Raw genomic sequence first — 24945 nt, 5'->3', positions numbered from 1 at the left:
GTTGTTACACGACCAAGGCGAACAACGGGGCTCTCTCTGAGGTTGCCGGAAGAAAGTACTGCTTTCAGCACATGTGTCATCCTGTTGTTGAACTAAGTCATCAAAAAAAAAAAAAAAAAAAAAAAGAACAAAGGGTGCTTAAAAAATTAAGTGTAACTCATATCCTGTAAAATCACCTTTTTAAGGTACAGGACTCAGTGGTTTTTTTAAATATGAAGAGAACAGATTTCATGCATTGCATGGATAGAATTCTAAGAAGGTAACCCTCCTCCTTGGAGTTTCGTGTGCTCACCAGCGCCTCCACCTGCCTGGAGAACATTGACGTCTGGGCAGAGAAGCCTCCACACACACACACACACACACACACACCCGCAGTCACTCGGCAGCCCTTACTTTGCTTTTCCCCTCTTCAGAGGTTTGCCTGTTCTGCGCATTTCACATCAGTGAGGTCATCCAGTGTGTGGCCTTCTGCGTCTGGTCTCTTCCCTTGGCGTAATGACACCCTTGCAATGTGTGCGCACCGCACTCCCCACGGGGCGGACAGCGCTCCACGTACCCGTTACAGAGGGAGACCGCGTGTCGTTGGCCCGTTCATCAGCTGATGCTCATTCAGGTCGCTTCCACCTTTCGGCTGCCGTGAGTGACTCTGCTAGCGTCCGATTTTGTACAAACATACTTTCTCTGTCCTCTTGGGCACACACTTAGGCATGAAATTCCTGGTTATAGAGTCACTTAGCTTTCTGAGGAGTTGCTAAAACATTTTCCAGAGTGGCTGTCCCATTTTCCATTTCCAGCAGTACATGAGGGTCCAGTTTCTCCACATTCTCCTTGCCAACACTTGTTGTTTCCCCTTGGGTGGTTGTTTTTCCTTTTTAAATTAATTTTTTTTAAAAATTTAAATTAAATTTAAAATCCCAGTGTCTGTGTGTGAAGCAGAAAGTCACTTTTAAGATTTTTTTTTAGGGCCAGCGCCGTGGCTCACTAGGCTAATCCTCCGCCTTGCGGCGCCGGCACACCGGGTTCTAGTCCCGGTTGGGGCACCGGATTCTGTCCTGGCTGCCCCTCTTCCAGGCCAGCTCTCTGCTATGGCCTGGGAGTGCAGTGGAGGATGGCCCAAGTGCTTGGGCCCTGCACCCCATGGGAGACCAGGAGAAGCACCTGGCTCCTGCCTTCGGATCAGCACGGTGTGCCGGCCGCAGCGCGCCAACCGCGGCGGCCATTGTAGGGTGAACCAACGGCAAAGGAAGACCTTTCTCTCTGTCTCTCTCTCTCACTGTCCACTCTGCATGAGAGAGAGAAAGACAAAGAAATCCCATCTGCTCGGTTCACTCCCCCAGATGCCTGCAACAGCCAGGAGCAGGCTGGGCTGGGCTGAAGTCAGAAGCTGGGGACTCCACCTGGGTCTTCCACGCGGTTGGCAGGAACCCACTCCCTTCTGCCGTCACCTCTGCCTCCCAGGTCCTGCACTGGAAGGAAGCCAGGGTCAGAAGCGTGAGGAGGAAATGAACTCGGGCCCTCTGATGTGGGGTGCGGGCATCTCCAGCACTAAGAGAAGTCCCACCTTGAAAGGCAGGTTTCTGAAAAGACAGTGGCCACAAAGGAAGGTGAGCACTCAACACCTAAGCCGGCTTCTGTGCTTAAGGCTCTCAGTGCTGCGCCGTAGAGCTGCATTCTTGGTGCTTGGTGGTTGGGTAAGGTGGCCGTGGCCACACGTAGAGCCACAAGGAGGCCATTTCTGCGCTCTGTCACTTGAATAGACCCTGCTCTGTGTTTTAAGACACAGATTGAACGAAGCTCTGTGTTATTTTCTAATAAAGACAAACATGTGCATGCAACACACACACACACACACACACACCCAAGTTAGAAGCAGAATGTGTCTCTACCTAAGGTCTTTCACGTGAATTTTTAAAGTGTTGTACAGATTTTTGTTTTGTTTTTTCCAATATGAGAAATTCAGAGATCTTTTCTTCCAGAACGCCTTGAGTCAGGAACAGTAGCTTTGCTGAAAGGATGTTCAATGGCCTCTTTGCTACTTAGCACCTTGGACGTCTGATTGGCCTTGCAGTGTTGCGGTCATCAAAGACAGAATCGGGCTCAAAACCCACTGTTACATGTACACTTGTCAACATAAATTATTAAATCTAAAGTCTGTCCACGTGGGGCTCACACATTTTAGAACAGTTGGCCGGGAATCCAGGGGTGAGCTGGAGCCATAGGGGAGTCCTTTGTCAGTGTCCCCACTCGCGTCACAGGCCGGTGTTGGAAGGGCTTCCTAGGACTCCTGCTCCTGCTTCCCTGACCTCACTGCCTCCACTGTTCTGATCTGCGTCCTCCTCCCCTTTCTCACGTTGTCTTCCTGACCTCTGCTGGTTCTCCTGTGCGTGTGACTAGAGTTACTGAGCGAGGGATCTTTTTGCAGGAAGCTGCACGAAGCAGTGCCACAGAGCTGGTGCTCCCAGTGAACCGTGTGACTGTGGGCGAACCACATGGCTCACGGCATTGTTTTTCTCATGAGCGAGGTGAGGGGTTTAACTAAAAGGCACCTACAGGCCCCACATTTAATGGACCAGGCATTTAACCTCCTGATACCACAGGTGATGGGACTTGTTGGAATTCATGAAACCCTGGAAGCTAAAGGTCCCTGAGCTAGGGTTCTCCAGGGACACAGGACCCATGGGATGTATGCAGAGAGACAGACAGGGAAAGAGATGGATGACAAGGAGTTGGCTCCAGTGGTTATGGCAAACTGGAGACCAGCAGAATTGATGTGCAAGACAGCCCGAGACCGAGGATGTGCCACTGCTTCTGTTCAAGTTCAGGGGCAGCAAAGAGCTGGGAAGCCATCTGGCTGAGGGAGTCCCTCTTATCTGGGAGAGGGACTGCCTTCTTTTTTTTTTTTTTTCCACACTATTCAGGTCTTTCACTGAGAGTATGCAGCCCACACACATTAAGGGAGTCAGACTCCTCTGTGCTATCTAGTAGCTTACATGTTGCTATCACCCACAACACCCTCACAGACACACTCATCCAGTGTAACATCTGACCAACATCTGGGACTGCGGCCCAGTCAGGTTACATGAAAGGAACCATCACAGCCCCAGTCAGAGATGCGGCAAAGAATTGCCACGACACCACCGTTCCAGCACCTTGTCTGGCTCAGAGCACTGCCGTATAGGATTCCTCACTTCACCGTTCATGGCGCATAATATTTAAACTCTTTGCTCTTACTTGTTAAAGTAAGAGGTGGGCATGTGGCCTAGCAGTTAAGATACCAGTTAGGATACCCACATCCCATATGGAAGCACCTGCGTTCAAGCCCTGGCTCAGTGCCCAATTTCAGCTTTCTGCTGGTACACCCCCTGAGCGGCAGTGGTGCTGGCTCAAAAAGTTGGGTACTTTCTATTACACATGGGAGACCTAGATTGAGTTCTTGGCTCCTGTGTTTGGTCTGGTCCAGCCCAAGCTTGTGGCAAGCATTTGGGAACCACATCAGCAGACAGAAGATCTGTCTGTGTTGCTGTTTTTGGATGTCTTGCTCTTCTCCTCCCCCTCCCCATTTCTCAAGTAAATAAAGCTAAAAATATGCATTTAGATCATTCAAAAGTGGGCATGCTTGATGACTTTTGGGGCAGTCTGAGGAAGAACTCATTTTGTCAAGGACTCCTTGTCAAAGCACAGTGGCAAGTAGCCGTTCTATGCTAAGACTTGGAGAAGCAAGGAGAGGAAGAGTGCGTGACACTCCTGTGGCTGCCAGGTGGGAGCCAGGGACTCAGTCAGACCCAGTGGAGGGGAGCAGAGGGCCAGTGGAGGGGAGGGAGGTAGCAGAGACAGGAGTGGTGTGTGACTCAGTTTTCCTTTAGGACGGTTGTGAGGCTTGGAAGTGGGAAGAAGCATACCCGGAAAGCACTGTCCCTTGGGAAACCATTAGAAATGCTAGTAGTTGCCATAAGCTTTAGATTTGGGGGTTCTCTGCCAGCCAGAGTGATTCTTTCCTCTGTTGAGAAGGACAGGCGCCAGTTGCACAGCCCACCAGGATGCTGCTTGCTCTGCTGAACCTGGAAAGCTGCAAGTGTTCATTGATCAATCATTGGCAATTGATTGATGAATTAGTGGTGATTGACAATAAGCAAAGCCTGGGCTGAAGAGGCTATTGATCCTTTCCTGTGACTCTGTTTCTCCATTACATTGGATGGTAACTAAAGAGAATTTCTGCAAGTATATAAACAAATAATTTGCTTTTATAGAGGGGTCACTGCAGGTGTAAATGCAGGGACAGGTCTGACCGGCGCTCCACAGCTTGACCACAGCTTGACCGACCAAAGAGTCTTTGCCCCTGAGTTTCCAGCCTGATGCCTGGTGTGGGGGGCATTAATTTCAAATTTTAGTATAAATCTCATGACAGTGGTTTTTACATGGTTGGTATTCATTCTTTGGAAGGATAGCCATATTCATGCTTAGAAACATGGGGGGAAAATCCTTTGTCATTTTTTTAAACTTTACTGCTGATGTATCCTACAAACATAATGCAGTCTTAAAAGGGTGTTAAGATGTTCTCTTTGATCATGTTGCAGTTTTCATTCAGTGCCATGTTGTGTCGTATTTCCTCCTATATATACTAAGTGTGGAGGGTGAATGTCTGGGTGCTAGAAGAGGAAGAAAAGGAACTTCAGGAAGAATTGCTTTCTGCTGATATGGGGAATGAAGCAAATGGGGAATGTGCTTTAAAACATCCACATCATGGCCATCAGGATCATTTTGTCCTCAGATTGGAGCCTCTGAGCTGAGTGAGAAAGAACCACATACACTGGATGCTCACCTGGAGTTGCCTGGCACCTGCCCTGTTTCATCATCTTAATTATCCAAGAGAAAGTTAATTGACAGAGACATTCCAGTGCCTAATGCATATTTGTGCAGTTAGAAGGGAAGGCTTTAAAATAGTTTTCTATAGAAATATACACACAGGACAGATCTGCTAAAATATAAACACAGGACAGCAAACCACCATGGCTTACCAGATTTGGGATTTGGGTCTGCATGTGATTGGGTCTGTTTTGATTGGCTCACCCTCTCCTTGTGGCATGGATTGGGCCATGATACTGCCAGCCAGACATCCACACCCTGGGGGTCGTTCTGTCCCCACATACCGCTCTCTGTTACTAACTCATCCTGTAGCAGGTGGTTGTATTATTTTTGGCGTGATTTTTTAAAATTGGTGATCCCAAAAACATGTCAAAGGGTTCTCTTGTTCAAATGCTTTTAAATGTGACCTTCTCTTGCAGGGAAAGTCATAAAGTCTTGTCTTCTCAGACTCCCTGCACAAAGCCCCAAGCAGCCAAGTGGGCTGGGATACTAGAATAGTCTTCAGAGTAGGGGTGCCTGCTCTGAGCAAAACAGGCAAAACCCAGAGCAGAAGAAGGCAGGGGGAGATAGCGTTGGTGAGACAGAGGCATAGTATGCAAACTAGCTTCAAGTACAGGTGGCTGGGCAGTCAGGAATGAATGAATGAGGTGAAGTTGAAGGACTGATCTGGCTGGAAGTGTGCTAAAGGACATAGGCTGCTGGGTGCTTCTCTCTGAGCTCCATGGCACATGCTTTGAGGATCCGCCTGGCTGCATAGGGGTGCCATGCCTGGCTCAGTCCACACTGCACTTACCACGCAGTTTGGTGCATCCTCTGTCTTTATTCAGAAAATGTCTAACTTGCTTTTTCCCTGTGCCAGGTGTCCTGCTGGCCCTGGGTAGACAGCAGCAGAGGAGGCAGACGTGGCCCTATGTTCTTGGAGGTCACAGTCTGGGCCAGGGTGGGGGCGGGCAGGAGGACAAGTGTCACAAAGGTAAATACAAGCATGCTAATAATTACCACTGGAGTGTGCTGTGCAGAAATACAGGGTGGTAAGAGAGAGCGATTGAGCACCTGATCAGGTCTGGAGACCGGGAAAGGCTTTTCTAAAGTGATTTTCTTGACGAGGGTTCAGCTGATGCAGAGGGTCTGGGCCTCGGTCTTTGGGAGCCATGTTACAGGCAGCTGTGACTGTGTACCTTTGTCCATGCTATTGGTAGAAAGTAAATTCAGGCCAGCGCCGCGGCTCACTAGGCTAATCCTCTGCCTTGCAGCACCGGCACACCGGGTTCTAGTCCTGGTTGGGGCACCAATCCTGTCCCGGTTGCCCCTCTTCCAGGCCAGCTCTCTGCTGTGGCCAGGGAGTGCAGTGGAGGATGGCCCAGGTCCTTGGGCCCTGCACCCCATGGGAGACCAGGAGAAGCACCTGGCTCCTGCCATCGGATCAGCGCGGTGCGCCGGCCGCAGCGTGCCTACTGCGGCGGCCATTGTAGGGTGAACCAACGGCAAAAAGGAAAACCTTTCTCTCTGTCTCTCTCTCATTGTCCACTCTGCCTGTCAATAAATAAATAAATAAATAAATAGAAAGAAAGAAAGAAAGAAAGAAAGAAAGTAAATTCAGAGACCACTGCAACTTAGCCAACACAGCATCTGTAAAATCGAGCATAGGCAATTATTGTTTTGTCTGCTCATGCAAAGGTGTTGGTAGACCTTTGTTTTTTTCTTTTTTTTAAAAGATTGATTTATTTATTTGAAAGTCAGAGTTACACAGAGAGAGGAGAGAGGTCTTCCATCCATTGGTTCACTCCCCAGTTGGTCACAATGGCTGGAGCTGCGCAGATCCGAAGCCAGGAACCAGGATCCTTCTCCGAGTTTCCCATGTAGGTGCAGGGGCCCAAGGACTTGGGCCATCTTCTACTGCTCTCCCAGGCCATAGCAGAGAGCTGGATTGGAAGTAGAGCAGCCTGGTCTTGACCTGGCGCCCATGTGGGATGCCAGTGCTTCAGGCCAGGGCATTACCCCGCTGCACCACAGCACCGGCCCCAGTTGACCTTTCTTAGATAAGTTAAATGTATGTGCCTTCCCTTATATTTGCTGGATGATTTTCAGTAGAGATCGCCATTGGATGAGGAATATTAGAACATAAAAAAAAAAAAACCCTACATATGATAAACTACCATTAAAACTCAACAAAGGAATTCAAATGCATCTTTTCAACTTGTCATACAATCAGGGCCTGTCAAGCTGCCTTCAGATTCGGAGTCTCTGAGTACATGAAATCGCATAATTACTCTGCACCAGTGTGCAGCAGAGTCGCTTCCCTAGATAGATGAAGATGCACTGAGGACCAACTGGCACTTCCCTAGTTGGGATTTACTGATTTTGTGGACTCTCTGTAGCCAAATCGTATTCCTAGACATAGTCCAGAACCATCTCCTATCCAACTATTATCTACTCAGGGAATGAAAAATGGCTTCCATATCAGGAACAGAATAGCAAAATCATTGTGCTTCCAAGGAAACTTTTCCCAGTTGGAACTCATTGCACAAAGGTCATTACGTAATGGTTACAGAGCTAATGACAGGAGGTTTTTTTGCCCTCAAAAAATGATGGTTAATACACTCCAGAACATCTGTTAGTTCAGAGCGTGCACTTTCTGAGTTCTACCAGAAGGTCACTCTCTGGGGCGAGGACATGTTAATGAGTACTTCATTAACCTGGAACATCTCGGGAAATGTGCCATCATGGCTTGACAGCACTGCAACCCTCACCTTCCAAGTCCTCATGTTATATGGCTATAGAAAGAGATTTCATTGCTGCAGAAGTCAGAGCTCAATTGTGCGATCGTATAGTGAGGCTGAAGTTTTAGAAAGTTTCCATCTTAGTTGAGTGCATGGCCATCTCAAAAAAAATCTCAACTGCTACCTGCAGTGCCGGCATCCCATATGGGTGCTGGTTCACGTCCTGGCTGCTTTACTTCCAAACCAGCTCCCTATTAATGGCCTAGGAAAAGCAGCAAAGGATGGCCCAAGTGCTTTGGCCCCTGTCCCCCATGTAGGAGGCCTGGATGAAGCTCCTGGCTCCTGGCTTCAGATTGGCGCAGCTCCAGCCATTGCAGCCAACTGGGGAGCAAACCAGCAGATGGAAGACCTCTCTCTCTCTCTGCCTCTCCTCTCTCTCTCTCTCTGTAACTCTGACTTTCAAATAAATAAATAAATCTTTAAAAAAATCTGGTCCATCAGAGGAAAAGGCTTATGTTTCTGTTATGGAAATTTCTGAACAGATGGAGGCCTAGAAGATATTTTGAAATGGAATTCTAATATATATATAAATAAGGATTTGTTGAAGGAGGAAAATATTGAGGGCAGAGATCCACATACAGTGAATGGGTATAGGATCCTCCCTGACTCCCCCGGATCCCAGGAGAAGGGTGTGCAGGCACCAAAACCAGACAGAGAAATGAGGTTCATAGCAGTAGCCCGCAGTGACGGCTGGCTGCCCTTGCATGGGAGAAGGGAGTCGCTTGCCAAGTGGAACTTGATTGAGAAGGTAGACTTTCTTTCTCTAGGTCAGGATAAGATACGGGGTTGCGCACTTGGAAAATACTTTGCCTGTAGCCTCTAAAGCCACATTGCTTGTGCAGGATGCCACCACGCCTGCCTTGGGACCAGGACAGCTTGGAGAATTTCAGGACCTGTTCACAGTGCTGCTGCTTTGGTACCCTAGCATGTCAAAGACCACCCTCACAGCACTGTAACTCTAGGCCTTTTTCACAGTAGCTTATTATTATCTGACTTCCATTTTAGAGTGACAGACTGTGGGGGCCCACATTTCAGCTTTAGCGGTAGAGAATGTGTGCATAATATGGCTGTGAGACATAAACTGTTTTAAATTATCATTAGTAGATTTCAAGACAGCTAGGTAATACCTTCCCAGATCAGACAGAGACATTCAGGTGCCTAGAAACAACAGCATTCAGCCTGCAGTTTAGATAACCATATGCCACATCAGAGTACCTGGGTTAGAAGTGGGGGCTGGGCATGAAGCTTGTGGGGAAGCTACCAGTTGGGTTGCCTGTATCCCATATGGGGATGCCAGGGTTGAAGTGCTGGGTCCACTTCTGATGCCAGGTTCCTACTTATGTGTACCCTGGAAGGCAGCAGTGATGGCTCCAGTAAGTAGGTTCCTACCACGCATGTGGGAGACTGGATCAAGTTCGTGCTCCTGGCTTCAGCCTCACCAAGCCCTGGCCTTGCTCTCTATCCCTTACTTTCTCAAAAAAAAAAAAAAAAAAAAAAAAAAAAAAAAACCCATTGGCTGAGTACTAACAAGGGATCATTGTATACTGACTAAAGTTAGGCTGTACTGCAGTATTCTGTAGTGTCATCAGTGCCTTGTTTACTCGATCCGATAACTTTGAAATGATAGTGTAGTTTTTGACAATGTCTTCATTTGAAGGAATTTGCATTTAATGTTTTGCAAATAGACTGAGATTTTGTTGATTATTGCATCCATCTGTTTTACATTTGTATATTTAAGATTCAGTCCACTGAAATAGGCAAAGGGGATCAGAGACTGAGCAGACACAAATTCAGTTAGTATTCGCAGACACTAGTCTTGTTTGTGTGATCCCCTTGACTCTTAGACCTATCAGTGTGATCAATTGTGAACTGAAATTGATCACTTGGACTAGTGAGATGGCATTGGTACATGCCACCTTGATGGGATTGTATTGGAATCCCCTGGCACATTTCTGACTCCACTATTTGGGGCAAGTCCGATTGAGCATGTACCAAATTGTACATCTCCTCCCTCTCTTTTTCTCACTCTTATATTTAACAGGGATCACTTTTCAGTTAAATTTGAACACCTAAGAATAATTGTGTGTTAATTACAGAGTTCAACCAATAGTACTAGAACAAAAAAATACTAAAGGAGATAAAGTATTAAATTGTACATCAACAGTCAGGACAAGCGCTGATCAAGTCACTGTTTCTCATAGTGTCCATTTCATTTCAACAGGAGAGAACAATCCAACATGGGAAGTGGGATACACAGCAGACTCATAGAATGGCAGATGCCCTAAACAGCACTCTGGCCTCAGAATCAGCCCTTAAGGCATTCGGATCTGGCTGAAGAGCCCATGAGAGTATTTCAGGCATGGAAAGCCAAGACACTCTGGAAAAAAAAAAAAAAAAAAAACCCAAAACCCTAAATGAAAGATCTCTGTTAGTGAGATCCCAGTAGAAAGAACAGGGCCATCAAAGAAGGAGGTACCTTTCTCTGAAGGGAGGAGAGAACTTCCACTTTGACTATGACCCTGTCAGAATATCAAAGTCGGCGAACTCAAAAGGCTTCCATAGCCTTGGCAACTCATGACTAGAGCCTAGGGAGATTACTGATGCCATAAACAAGAGTGCCAAATTGTTAAGTCAACAACAGGAGTCACTGTGTACTTACTCCTCATGTGGGATCTGTCCTTAATGTGTTGTCCAATGTGAAGTAATGCTATAACTAGTACTGAAACAGTATTTTACACTCTGTGTTTCTGTGTGGGTGAAAACTGATGAAATCTTTACTTAATATATACTAAATCGATCTGTATATAAAGATAATTGAAAATGAATCTTGATGTGAATGGAATGGGAGAGGGAGCAGGAGATGGGAGGGGTGTGGGTGGGAGGGAAGTTATGGGGGGGAAAAAGCCATTGTAATCCATAAACTGTACTTTGGAAATTTATATTTACTAAATAAAAGTTAAAAAATTCAGAATCGAGACAAGTTGTTCTGAATAAACCTCAAATTTCAATTCGGAAGAGTGAAGGAGAAGTTTTGACAATCTCTTCTGTCTTCTGCCTGCCTAATCTGTGGTAGGCAGTTCGTCTGTCCACGCATGCATGCCCCCAAAGCCGAGCCCTTCTCCCGGTAGCTGCCACTCATTCATTTCATTTCCTGGTCTCTCATTGTGCTTCTACTCCTTCTCCCTATTCACTTGTCCATCCCCTTCTGACTTCAGTCTGATGCTTTGCCTGTTTTAATTGGGGAACTTTATTTATTTTTTTAAAGATTTATTTTATTTATTTGAAAGAGTTACAGAGAGAGGTAGAGCCAGAGAGAGAGAGAGAGAGATGTCTTCCATCCGCTGATTCATTCCCCAAATGACCACAATGGCCAGAGGTGAGTTGATCAGAAGCCAGGAGACAGGAGCTTCTTCTGGGTCTCCCACTTGGATGCAGGGGCTCAAGGACTTGGGCCATCTTCCACTGCTTTCCCATGCTATAGCAGAGAGCTAGATAGGAAGAGGAGCAGCTGGGACTTGAACCGGCGCCCATATAGGATGCTGGTGCTACAGGCCGCAGTTCTAACCTGCTGTGCCACCGTGCTGGCCCGGGAGGACTTTATTTCTAATGAGGAGCTTTAGACTGTTGACTCAGAGGCTTGCCATCAGGTTATTGATTCACGGAAGCAACCTGCCCATCAGCCCAACAGCCAAAAAGGCGACCTAAACTGATGAGAAATGAGACCTGTGTCCCACTACCATGGTAAGCTTCCTTTCTCAGCAGTGCTTCTGGAAGGATAGCGTTAGCCCTTCCTGCACAGGTTAGCCAGTCTGGGTTGCCATAACAAAATACCAGAGACGGGGCTGGACAAACAGAAATGTGTTTTCTTTCTGGGAGCTGCAAGGCCGAGATCAAGGTGCCAGCAGGGTCAGGTGCCAGTGGGGGCCGCCCTCTCCTGTGTCCTCAGATGGCATAGAGAAAGCATGCGCTCTGCTCTCCCGCTTCTTACAGGAGCGCCAAGCCCATTACCGGGGTTCCATCCTCATATCCTCATCTAAACCCAGTGACTTCCCAAAGACCCCACCTCCAAACACTGTTACACTTGGGGTTAAAGCTTCAAAACAGGAGTTCTGGGGACCTACCTGTATAGTTCCTAACAGTCGACTTTTTTAAAAAAAATGCATGCTGCAGGAAATATTTGAGAAGTATAAAGTAATTTGCAATTTTAAGGTATTTTTGTTTATTAGCAAGTTTCTAGGCCTTTCCCATGTCTTAATTTCTAAGAGAAGTGAATTCATTGTGACCAATGTTTAGAAAACTATGGCTTTGGTACAACTTGAAGTTTAAATAGCGAAATATTAAGAATTCAGAGCACTGATGCTGTGTGACTGTCTGTACCAGCCTCTGATGCTTAGGCGTCCTGTCTTGTGACAGTGCGCATATTTTCATTCAATAGAAACTGTCAATATCTGATAGATCCTATAGCAAACTAAGTGCACCTTGAGAGAATGGGAAGCAGGCCAGCTGCATCTTGAGGGAGCCAGAGGATTGAGTAAGAGTTGAGTCATGGCGTAGTAAGGGCAGGAGATGGAGGTGAGAGACGGAGTGTTCTTGCCTGAGGTCCTCGCCAGCTGCAGAGGGAAGGAGCTGATGGCAGCAAACCGTGGCGAGAAAGCCCTGGAACACCAGTTAGGGATGCCGTGATTGGAGGTGGACCAGTGGTAGAGGGCATGGAAGGGCGTACTCAGAACAGGCTAATACTGCCATGCTTCCCGGTAGCTTGTAGTGAACTTTGTCATAGTTGAATGAGTGGTTGCATAAACAATGAGGGAATGCCCCTAGAGCACACAGGTTTACCTCACCCAAGCTCTGTGCTTGTCTACGAAGTTTCAGACCTGGAAACTCACCCGGGGGAAGCTTCGAGATAAACAAGAAAGCAAAGAAGCTGGTGTCGGTTGCTGAACAGGAATGTCTTGGGTTCTCAGTTTACCTAAAGATGGATCATTTAGAGAACATAGTCATCAAAACCTAGTTTCTCCCCAGGTGTTTCCATTTCTTTTTTCTCTTGGAATCCCTTTTTGTTTCTCCGGAGTGCCCTTTGGTTCTCATCTAAATCGTCAGTCTGCTTTGGAAATGAAACATTATCCAAGCACAGCATCGCTGGAATGACTGTAGGTAATGGAGCAGACTCTGACACATAGGCCTTTTATAGCCACGATTGTTTCTTTCTTTATTAGTTTTTTTAACAGATGGTTTTAGTGGCTCAGTTATTGCACATTAATTGCCATGACTTGCAGAAAATGAATCATATCTTTCTGGGTCTGTGTGCGTTACCGCTAGGACACATCTTTTATTATTTCTGTTAAAGCTATAAAAGTGTTTTCAAAATTGAGCTCATGTTTTTAATATTTCAAGTCTTGGTTTCATATTGTTTTTGAAAAATTTGTGTTTTTTTCTTAAATAGTGTTAATATATCCCTTGCAGTTTATTTCCAAAATGGCTTAATTAGTTGAAAGAAGCACTATATTTTTTTTAGAGAAGCATATATTTTCAAAATTGGACACTTAAGTTGCCAATTTGAGTTTTTCTATTCTGAGTTGTATAGTTGCATTACTTTGTTAGACTCAGAACAGCATAAAATATCAAAGTTGAAGGGGTTGCAGAGTATGTCAAACAGGGTGTGACCCTTGCCAACCTAATCCTCGTTTCCATAAATTTAAAAAAAATTAAATGCAGTCTGAAATTCAAAGCAAATTACCTTGAAATGTTGTTACCAAAACCAATGTGATACTGTGCCAATTGTGGCTTTGAGATTCTGCTATTTCCGAGGGTATATTCCTATTCACTGTCAAAATGGTTGTTAGATTCATTTCCTCATTTTCTGGAGAAAGAATGAAGTCCAAGCTCACACACTCAGTTATTGGGAGTGGCATTCTAGAGGCTGACATGGTGGTGCAGTGGGTTAAGTCACCTTCAGTGCTGGCATCCCATATGGACACCGGTTCAAGTCCCAGTTGCTCCACTTCCAAACCAACTCCCTGCTAATGCACCTGGGAAAGCAGAAGAAGATGGCCCAAGTGCTTAGACCCCTGTTCCCACGCGGAAAACCTGGAAGAATCTCTTGGCTCCTGACTTTGGATTGGCACAGCCCCAGCCATAGTGGCCATTTGGGGAGTGAACCAGCAGATGGAAGATCTATTTTTTTTTTAAGATTTATTTATTTATTTGAAACTCTGTGTTACACAGAGAGAGAAGGAGAAGCGGGGGGGGGGGCGGTCTTCCATCTACTGGTTCACTCCCCTGTTGGCTGCAATGGCTGGAACTGTACTGATCCAAAGCCAGGAGCTTCCTCTGGGTCCCCCACATGAGTACAGGGGCCCAAGGACTTGGGCCATCCTCTGCTACCTTCCCAGGCCATAGCAGAGAGCTGGATTGGAAGTCAAGCAGCCAGAACTCAAACCAGCACACATATGGGATGCCAGCACTGCAGGTGGTGGCCTTACCCCCTACACCCTAGTGCCAGTCTTGAAAGATCTATTTCTCTCTGTAACTCTACTTTTCAAATAAATATATAAATCTTAAAAATAAAGAAGCAGAAGAGAAAAGGAACAGAACTTGATCAAGAACCCAGCCATGCCGTGGGCAGGCCAGGGCTTTGTCCACATCCTCATGTTATTTAAGGATACTCTCTAGGCCAAGGAGACATCTCCCCCAGTGTCATCTCCCTGTATCACTGATATTTAGGAGAGTTGTTTTGACTCGGCATCATCGGAATGAACAGGGGCAGAGGCCAGGGGAGACTTAGCTGAGGCTAGTCCAGGGGTCTTGGTTTGCTTTGGTTCCCTTTATTTTGTTTCAGACATTGGTACTGCTGTGCACAGATGCACTTCCTGGACGTAGCTGCTGGGAGGATCACTGGGGCAGCATCTAAAGATGAAGATGGATGTGCTCTGGAAATGAAATTTGAATCTGTGTCACATTGAAAGCTCTGATTGATGATTTTCCCTGCACAACTCAACAGATTCTCTCAGATTTCTAATTTTTTTTTTTTTAACAGTGTGTCCGGCGGAGAGCTGTTTGATCGGATAGTGGAGAAGGGGTTTTACACCGAGAAGGATGCCAGCACGCTGATCCGCCAGGTCTTAGATGCCGTGTACTATCTCCACAGAATGGGCATCGTCCACAGAGACCTCAAGGTGAGGCCGTCGCTTAGCAACAGCCTACAGCCACTGCACAACCCACCATGCACCTGTTCTCGAGGTTTAGCTCCAGGGGAGAAGCTAGGCTGCTTTGAGTAGGAGTTGGGGGGAAATAACGGTGAATATTTGTGCACCTCGGCATTACCTGTCGCACCCCCACCCTGGTCTCTATAGGTACTGCAGGGCACACAGGTCACACACTGCGAATTTGACAGTGAAGTGCAGCGTGGTTGCATTCTGCAGTGTTGCAGGCCCAGCCGCAGCCCCAGAGCTTCCTGCACCAGGCAATACAGAAATCCCACCCACCCAGAAGGCCTGGATTGTGCTGAAGCCATGCGATTCACAACCCTAGGAACTCTAAACCAAACGAGGCATACACATTTGGTAAAACAGAGCTCCAGCACCAGCCCATTATATGCCATTGAGTGTCAGGAGATAAAACACCGTCACTGTTTCTTCCAGTGAAGGCTCACTTGCCAAACCTGCCCTTTGCTCTGTGTTAGGGTCCACTGACTGGGGCATGGTTCCCAAGTGTTAGAATGCATCAGAACCATCCGGACAGCTTGAAAATCACAGATTGCTGGATCCACCCGGGGCTTCTGATTCTTTTAGTCTGTGGTGGGGCCTGGGAAGTTGCATTTCTAAAGGGTTGGCAGGTGATGCTGTTGCCGGTCTGGGGAACACCCTGGGAGAGCCACTGGATGAGAGCATTTGCAGATGTCAGTTAAGTCTTTACAGACTTTGCAGGCTGCTTCTTTTTATTTGAAAGGCAGTGGGGAGAAAGGGAGGCAAGGAGGAAGAGAGAGAGAGAGAGAGAGAGAGAGAGAGAGGCTCTCATCTGCTGTCCCTCTCTCTAGATGCTGTCAGTGGCTCAGGCTAAGCCAGGCAGAAACCGAGACCTAGGAAGTCAGTCCAGGTTTCCCATGTGGGCGGCAGGACCCCGCTGCCTATATCATCATTGGCTGCCTCCTGGGGTCGGTACTAGCAGGAAGCTGGGGCAGGGAGCCACAGCCAGGTATCCCACCCACGTGCTCTCCTATGGGACACAGGTACAGGTATCGTAACCAGCCTCTTAACCCTTAAGCTCACTGCTGAGCCCTTGGCAGGCTTTTTGACAGTTGAAATGCCCTGTGAGCATGGTTAGCTAATCTGCAGGCTTGCAGGGTTTTCAGAGGGCTCAGTAACCTGGCGTTTCCGTGCCAGGCGACAGGCCTCTGGTACCTTGTGCCAATTCTGGGCTTCCAGAACACAGCAGCCCGCTCCGGACAGGTGCAGGTGTGGTATGAGGGGCTAGTTGTCTGTTCTTAGTAACAGATGTTTTCTAGCCAGCCTGTGGAGCTTCAAGATCCCCCGGCGATGGCCCAGCCCTGGCTGGTTTGGGCGTCTGGGGAGTAAACCGGTGGATGGAAGATCTCCGTTTCTGCCTCTGTCTCTCTGTTGCCCTTCCTTCCAAGTTGATGACAATAAGTAATTTTAAAAATATCTCCAGGCTTACAGTTGTGGAAAGAACATTGCCAGCATTTGACCTCTTTGTGAACTGTTTTCAGAGGCACAAATGATTTTGACCCATGATGGAAGAAGTTGGAGTGTGAAATTTTTATAAACATCTAAGAAAATTAAAGCAATCTGTAGAAGGCAGGCCAGAGCAACAGAGAGTGTGAGCACGTGATTCCCTCAGCCCTGTATGCAAATGATTCCTCCCTCCAGAAAGGTTGTCTTTGGTCTTACTGCCCCAGGAAGCCCCGAGAGATGATCAGTCAGATTCTTCTGTCAGAATGAGGGGACTGAGACAGGAGGTACCTGCTTCTGCCACCTTTATTTTTTTAAAGATGTATTTATTTATTTGAAAGGCAAAGTTACAGAGGTGGGGAGAGGGAGAGGGAGAGAGAAAGAGAGGTCCTCCATCCACTGGTTCACTCCCCAATTGGCTACAATGGCTGGAACTGGGCCAATCTGAAGCCAGGAGCCAGGAGCTTCTTCCAGGTCTCCCACGTGGGTGCAGGGGCCCATCTTCTACAGCCAGGACTCGAACCAGCACCCATATGGGAACCCAGCAGTATAGGTGGTGGTTTTACCTGCTATGCCACAGCGCCGGCTGCATGCTTCTGCCACTTTGAATCAGACCAGGATTTTTTTTTAGTCCCCACACTACAGACATTTGGAGCCGGACCATTCCTTGTTATGTGAGGTACTATAGGATGTTTAGCAGCACCCCAGGCCTTTATCCATTAGATGCCAGCACCAGTCCTGGACTTATTTTTAATAATTTTTTTTTTTACAGATTTATTTATATTTGAAAGGTAGAGTTAGAGAAGGGGGGAGAGAGAGAGGTCTTCCATGCACTGGTTCACTCTCCAAATGGCCACAACGGCCGGGGTTGGGCTGATCTGAAACCAGGAGCCAGGAGCTTCTTCCAGGTCTCCCATGTGGGTTCAGGGACCCAAGGACTTGGGCAATCTTCCACTGCTTTCCCAGGCCATAGCAGAGAGCTGGATGGGAAGTGGAGCAGCCAGAACTCAAGCTGGCGCACATATGGGATGCCAGCACTGCAGGCAAAGGCTGAACCTTATGTGCCACAGCGCAGGCCCCCAGTCCTGGAATTTTAACAACCAAAACATCTCCAGGTATTGCCAAACATCCCCCTTGTCGGGGACGGTGTTGCCCCTGTTGAGAATCACGAGGTTAAGAAAATGATTCTATGTAGCGTGCACTTTACCAGAAGTGTGTTGATCAGATCTTTTCAGAGTCTATGGGGTGCAGCTGAGATTCCAACTCTGGTATCGGCCACCAGTTGTCTTGCAAAGGTGCAGACGTAATTTCTCGCCAGAGTCCCTGGCCTCTTGGGACCCCAGGTAGGCTTGTACGCAATGTGATCAAGCTCGCTGCCCTGCTGCCCGCGACCCCCAGCCCTCGCACTCCCAGACGGGACCTCCCATCCAGATTATCCCCAAGCCTGTTTTGGCTGCCGTCGTCTTCGCTGTCCCTGCCTCCCACCCCTTGGGGAAAGCCCTGCTGTCTTTACAAAGTCTTCAGACCGTTGAGAAGTCCTGATGGAAGCTTCGAATAACCTCTGTTCTTCAGAAAAGTGCTTCATTGGCCCGTGTGAATCTCCTGTCGGAAGGTGCAGGGAGGTGTTTTGGCCTTTGGCAGTCTCTTATTTGGCCACAGCTGTGTTGAGCACCATGAGGTCCTTTCTTTTCCACCCCTCTTGGTGACCTCTATAGTCCTGGGACAAAGATTACAACTCAGCCATGACAGAGAAGTCCGTCTCAGCATCCATGATTGGATCATTAACAATGATCAGTTATCCCAAGGCCAGCGCCACGGCTCAATAGGCTAATCCTCCGCCTGTGGCACCGGCACACCAGGTTCTAGTCCCGGTCGGGGCGCTGGATTCTGTCCCAGTTGCTCCTCTTCCTGTCCAGCTCTCTGCTGTGGCCCGGGAGTGCAGTGGAGGATGGCCCAAGTCCTTGGGTCCTGCACTTGCATGGGAGACCAGGAGAAGCACCTGGCTCCTGGCTTCGGATCAGCGTGGTGCGCCGGCCGCAGTGGCCATTGGGGGGTGAACCAACAGAAAAGGAAGACCTTTCTCTCTGTCTCTCTCTCTCACTGTCCACTCTGCCTGTCAAAACAAAACAAAACAAAACAAACAACAACAACAACAAAAAACAATGGTCAGTTATCTTGAAACATTCAGAGGAGACCTGAACAGTGTGAACTTTATGGTCAGGAAACTTCCCTCCATTTGCTAAGCATTATTCTATTTCAACTATTGACTAGCCCATTACAAAAAAAAAAAAAAAAAAAAAACACCTCATTAGACAACATCCTTTGGGAACAGCACTGTGGTGCAGCAGGTTAACTAGAGGAGAGAAAAAAATAATTAAATAAAAGGGACCGGCACGGACACGAGTCTCTCTCTACACTCACCTTACAAAGGCAGGTAAGACAAAGAGCAGGTGCCATTTTGGACATACATAAAAGCGGCATCCGCCATCAGCCAAGCAGGAAAACCTGACTCTGGTGGGGAGAACTAACAGCAGGTTAGGACCTAGTGAATGTGTGGAGCTAATGAACTGAGACTGTGAAAAACTGAAGGTGTGGGAGAGAACTCACGGAGACGTGTGGTCTAAAAGATACATGATCTGAGTTTAGTTTTTTTTAATTTCACACTTGTTTGAGACGTGTGGTCTAAAAGATACATGATCTGAGTTTAGTTTTTTTTAATTTCACACTTGTTTTGTGGCCTAATATGTGGTCTGTCCTTGAGAATGTTCCATGTTCTGAAGAAAAGAACGTGCAGCTATCGGATGGAATGTTCGGTAATTGTTAAGTCCATGGGGTCCATGTAGTATAGTTTAACTCTGATGTTTCTTTGTTGATTTTTTGTCTAGACAGTCTGTCCCTTGATGAATGCTAGATGCTGAAGTCTGCCACTGCTGTCATATTGGAGTCTGTCTCTCCCTTTAGATGTAATAATATTTGTTTTATAAATTTGGGAGTTCCCTACAGCAGTAGGTACATATGCATTCACTGTAGTCATATGTTTATTTTGAATTAATCCCTTCATCATTGTATAGTGGACAGCTCTGTCTCATTTTGCAGATTTTGTCTTAATGTCTAGTTTGTCTAACATCAGAGTACAGCTCCTGTTTATGGTTTCCATTTGCATGGAATATATTTTTCCATCCTTTTACCTTCATCTCTGTGTGTCTTTACTATGAAGTGACTTTTTTGTAGGCAACATATCATTCATTCATTGGATCATATTCCTTTTATCCAGTCAACCCATCTGTGTCTTTTAAATGGGAAGTTTAGTTGATTTAGTTATTAGTGATAAACAATGGCTTAGTCATTTTTTTTTCTTTTGTATTTCTTCTATTCGTTGATTATCTTGTTCTTTTTCTAGTGGGTTTTATACTTCCCCGTATTTTTATGATAATTGCCTTTGTTTCTGTATGTAGGACTCTCTTTGGTATCTTTTGTAATGCCAGTCTAGTAGTAATAAATTCCTTCAGTTTTTGCTTGTCTTGAAAAGTGTGTGTTTTCCCTTCATTTATGAAAGACAGATTTTCTGGGTAAAGTACTCTTGAGTGGCAGTTCTTTTCTTGCAGAACTTGAAATAAATTCTTTTGTTCTTTCCTGGCCTGTAAGGTTTCTGATGAAAAATCTGCTGTTAATATAATTGGGGTTCTTGTGAAGGTAACCTGGCACCTCTCTCTCATGTAGTTTATAGTTCTGTCTTTGTGTTGCACTTTTGAGAGTTTGACTGCAATATGGTGTGGTGAAGATATTTTCTTTTTTTTTTTAAGATTATTTATTTATTTATTTTACAGGTAGAGTTATAGACAGTGAAAGAGAGAAACAGAGAGAAAAGTTTTCCATCCGATGGCTCACCCCCCAAAATAGCCACAACGGCCGGAGCTACGCCGATCCGAAACCAGGAGCCAGGTGCCTCTTCCTGGTCTCCCATGCGGGTGCAGGTGCCCAAGCACTTGGGCCATCCTCCGTTGCTTTCTCGGGCCACAGCAGAGAGCTGGATTGGAAGAGGAGCAACTGGGACTAGAACCCAGTGCCCATATGGGATGCCGGCCGCAGGCAGAGGATTAACCTAGTGAGCTATGGCGCCGGCCCTTGTAAAGATCTTTTCTGATCATGTCTATTTTGGGTCCTGTGGACCTCTTGTACTTGAGTGTTCGTATCATTTTCAAGATTGGGGAAGATTTTAGCTATTGTTTAATTAGTGTGTTTTCTGCACTTTTATTCTTCTCCCTCTGGAATTATAGTTAAGCGAATATTAGGTCATTTAATGGTGCCCCCAGAGGTCCTGTAGACTGTCTTCATTCTTTTAAAATTTCCTTTCCTTTTTTATTTTTGTATGACTGGACGATTACAATGGACTTCTTCAAGTTCAGAAATTCTTTCTTGTGCTTGATCTAGTCAGTTGAAGCTTTCAACTGTATTTTTTATTTGACTTACTGAGTTATTCATTTCTGGGATTTCTGTTTATTTTTTTCAAGATCTCTATCTCCTTGCTAAATTTCTCATTCATATCATGCATTGCTTTGCTAATTTCATTAAATTGCCTATCTGTGTTCTCTTTTTATTATTTTATTTGAAAGGCAAAGTTACACACACACACACACACACAGCGAGAGAGATCCTCCATCTGCTGTTCACTCCCGAGATGGCTGCAGGAGCCAGGGCTGAACCATGCTGAAGCCAGGAGCTTCTTCCAGGTCTCCACGTGGGTGCAGGGGCCCAAGCACTTGGGCCATCTTCTACTGCTTTCCCAGGCACTTCTTTTATCTCTTTGGCTATCCTTATAACCATTCTTTGGGATTCTTTACCAAGCATTTTATCAATCTCCATTTCTGTGGAGTCTGATTTTACAGTGTTGTGAGTTCTTTTGAGGGCACCATATTGCCTTGCCTTTACATATTTCTTATATATTTGTTTTAATTTTTAGAACACTTGTCTGTCATTTTGAAAGGTTGTCTTTCATGGATTGAAGACGTTTTCCTAAAGATGTCTTTGAGTGTTGGTTTGGAAGGTTTGTTTTGCCTTTGCTTTCACTTGGATGCTAAAGTGTAGCCTCCCTGTATCTTCTACCATTGTTAATAAAGGCAGAGGTGGGGGCTCGAGGGAGGGGGGAGTGCTTCTCTTAGTCCACACCGAGGTTTAAGGTCTCAGTGGTGATGGCTGGAGTCATGACAGTTCCAAGCCCAACACCTGGGCCTGTGTGCTCTGCCACATGTGCCCACCAGCACCAAGGTGAACTTGGACGTGACAGGGCTGGAGTCTGGGGTGCTCACCAAGGTCGAAGCCAGCTGGAGAAAGGGGCACCTGTAGCCTGGACTGCTGTGAACAGCAGATCACTCCCACCACAGCTGGAGTGGGTTCACCACAGGGGAGCTAGAGTCCGGGTCACTTGTCCTAGCTGGGGCAAGCTGGAGAAGGAAGCTGATCTGCTTGGGCACGTGTGAGCTGCTGACGTATCTGCCAGAGCAGACTCAGGCCACATTAGGGCCGTAGTGTGGGGCGCTCACCAAACAGGGGCTTCTGGAGAAGGGAGCTGCACTGCCCAGGTGGGTGAGTACTACCAACTGCCGTGCCCCCCGAAGCTCAGGTGGGCTTCAGCTGTGTTGGAATTGAAATCAGGGGTACTCACCAAAGCTGGGAGTTAATAGAGAAGAGAGTTAGCTGCACACCTAGGTGTGTGCACCACCAACCATGCCTGGCAAAGATGGGTTGGGCTCTGGCACAGAGAGGCTAGGGGCTAGAGTGTTCACTCAAGCCAAGGTCCATTGGCAAAAAGAATGAGCAGCCCACACAGACACGTATGGCCAGACATGCCCACCAAAGCCCAGGCGTGTTCAAGCTGCACCAGGGCTGGGCTCAGGGACACTTGACAATGCTGGAGAACTCTAGAGAAGAGAGTCTATAGCTATAAGGAGTGTGCACAAAGAAACATGCCTGCCCAAGCTAGGGCAGCCTTGGGCTGCAGTACAGCCAGAGTGCAGGGCCCTCAACTAAAAATGAAGCCTGCTTGGCAAAGGTAGCTGAGCTCCCAGGTGGATGTGCGTGTACAGCCATGTTCCCTAGAGTCTAGGCAGGGTGGGGAAGAGGCCTGGGACAGTGCCAGGGTGAACCTGTTATGCACCATTGTGGGGTGAGGCAGGAGGTGCAGGGGGCTAGCCCTGTCTGCAGAGGCAAGTGCCCCAACTTGCAAGGTCCTGAAACAGGGCCTTCAGTGCTGGCCCACCTGTCCCGTGTAGTGCCAACCACACCTGGGTTGAACTGCCCAGCCACTGTCGCTGCCAGGTTCAGGTGGATTTCTGAGGCTGAAGACCTTTTTCTCAGCATGGTAGAATGCCTATGAAGTCCCAAGGATGGAGACAGGGAGGGACTTCTGTCCCTCAGGGTAGTTGGATTTCAGACAGTGACTCCTTTCTGAGGATGGTGTCACACAGCCATAGCCTTTGTTCTGGGAGCTGCTGGGGAGGCACCGTGAGTTCCTTCTCGGGTACAGAGCTGCCACATGTACTCCGAGTGCTGGGCTCCACGATTGTGAGTGGCCCTTGAAGCTAAGGTTTTAGATGTTCAGTGTCCCTGCTGGGGCTCTCCCACTCATCGTTTTCCCTGCCATGAGGATTTCCCCTTGTTCCTTGGGGCCAGGGTCTCTGCTGTTGGCACATTCTGGTCCTCTGTACTGCTCTCCCATTTCTGTGTCCTGTGAACTCCCTGCATATTCTACTGAGTTCCAGTCTTTCTCCCCTGGGCACTCATCTTGAAATGCAGTTATCTGCTTGTTACTTTGGTTCTTCCCTGTGGAGGAGACCCGTGACGGCACCTCTGTCTGGCCATGGTAGTGCCTCCTGTCAAACACTGCCTGTGCCAGCCATAGTGCAGGGCCTTCTACGTTGCTTTTATTAAACACTGCTTTATTTGATGCATCTGCTGTGCCTGAAGGTCAGGGGTATTGTTAATTTGTACCTTTTGGCTGCAAATATAATTTGTAAAGCTTTCTTCCCTCCCCCTTTCCTTTCTAGCCTGAGAACCTGTTATACTACAGTCAAGATGAGGAGTCCAAAATCATGATCAGTGACTTTGGATTGTCCAAAATGGAGGGCAAAGGAGACGTGATGTCCACAGCCTGCGGAACCCCTGGCTACGTGGGTAAGGACAGTGTGTGTGTGTGTCCCGGCCATCAGTCATCCTAAGCACCTGAGGTTGGCTAATGATCACAGCTGCTCTCATCTCTCTTGGGGGAAGAATCAAGGGACGGAGAGACACTGAGCAAGTTAGCAGACAAATGGTTTCCCCTGAAATATTCTTAACACTTGGGTAGAAATCCTGTTTGATTTGGATGTGGGCTTGACTGACAGCTGGGAATTCATTTGGTCGAGTTCTCGGGTCTCAATGCTGGAACTGTTGTCTGTGTCTGCTTTGCAATGATTTATGGTAAGGCAGCAAGATTACAATAAGTTGCAGACACAATAAAAACCTTCAGAATGATAAGACAGGGACGGCCAGAAACAAAATATTGACCTGAAGAACCTAGTTCAGAACTTGACCAAGTAACTGTCTTGAATCGTCAGCTCTCAGCTGTACTGGCCAAAGCCAGGAGTTAAAAGCTTTTCTGAAAATCCAAGGCCTGAGTTCTGTGGACCAGCCATACCAAGTACAGAGAGAAATGCTGAGAGACCTGGACACTTGGCTTCTGAGGTTCCCCTTCTGTCTTCCAGAGAGCTGGGGGAAGGCTGTTGGAACCACCGGGAAGTATTTTGAGACCTTCATTTGGGTCAATGTAGTTATTCATTCCTGTTGCATCCCTGATGCTGTTCCGGGCAGTGGGGTTAATGAGAACAGGATGCCTGCCCTCTTAAAGCTCGGGTTGTAGCAGGAGTGACACAGACAAAACCAAGCGACTGAGCAGGGCCATTTCAGATCATGAACTCTAGGAAGATAAAACGGCGTGACCCATGATAGAGTGGCAGGTGCTGAGCCACTGTGGGGACTGGCTTGGCAGGAGAGGGGGAGTGTGGGCATTGGCCTGAGGGGTGAGAAGAAGCCAGCATGCGTGAGTTAAGAGCATGGCAGTCCAGGCCAGGGGAGTGACTTCTTCAAAAAGCCCGGGGTGAGGAGAGAAGCTGCGAGCTGGGTTCCTCTGAGAGCAGGAAAAACCAGTGGTGAGAAAAGGGTTTGCCAAAGCGGAGGCTGTCACGCACACCCTGCTGGCCCTTCCGGGGAACAGCGGGCCCACCGGGAAGGGAGGAGGCAGTGATAGTGGCCAACCTTGTCCCTGCGTGCGTGTGCAACCACACAACGGTCCCAGGCAGGCTGAGCAGAGCAGGCCACAAGCTGAATGGGCCTTAGGGCACCAGAGCATTATGGGAAATTCCCGGAGACCCTGGAGCCAGTTCAGGGCCCTTCAGGTCCTCGCATAATTGCAGTGTCACATCAGACTGGTGCGTCTCAACCATTTCATCTTTGAAGTAGTACAGAGGAGCCAAGAACAGAGCCGGCTGAGGGCAACAGGGTGTACCATGAGGGGAGGGGAGGCAGCGCCAGGACTCAGAAAGGGAGATGGAGATTGTGGGAGCGCAGCAGGGGGAGAAGCT

General features: G+C 47.4%; 1 protein-coding gene across 4 annotated transcripts in view; it reads left to right on the top strand.

Annotated features, from left to right (window-relative positions):
- The window catches only part of CAMK1D (calcium/calmodulin dependent protein kinase ID), a 444773-nt gene that overhangs the window by 359527 nt on the left and 60301 nt on the right, over positions 1-24945 (top strand). For all 4 annotated transcript variants that reach the window (XM_062210906.1, XM_062210905.1, XM_062210908.1 and 1 more), the window contains 2 exons: positions 14680-14818; positions 23374-23500. In XM_062210906.1, coding sequence (XP_062066890.1) covers positions 14680-14818; positions 23374-23500 — 266 coding nt within the window. The remainder of the gene's footprint in view (positions 1-14679; positions 14819-23373; positions 23501-24945) is intronic.

This window comes from Lepus europaeus, chromosome 14 (assembly GCF_033115175.1).
Source record: "Lepus europaeus isolate LE1 chromosome 14, mLepTim1.pri, whole genome shotgun sequence".
Lineage (NCBI taxonomy): Eukaryota > Metazoa > Chordata > Mammalia > Lagomorpha > Leporidae > Lepus > Lepus europaeus.
Note: the sequence above shows the minus strand (reverse complement) of the source record. Positions and strands in the feature narration are given on the sequence as shown.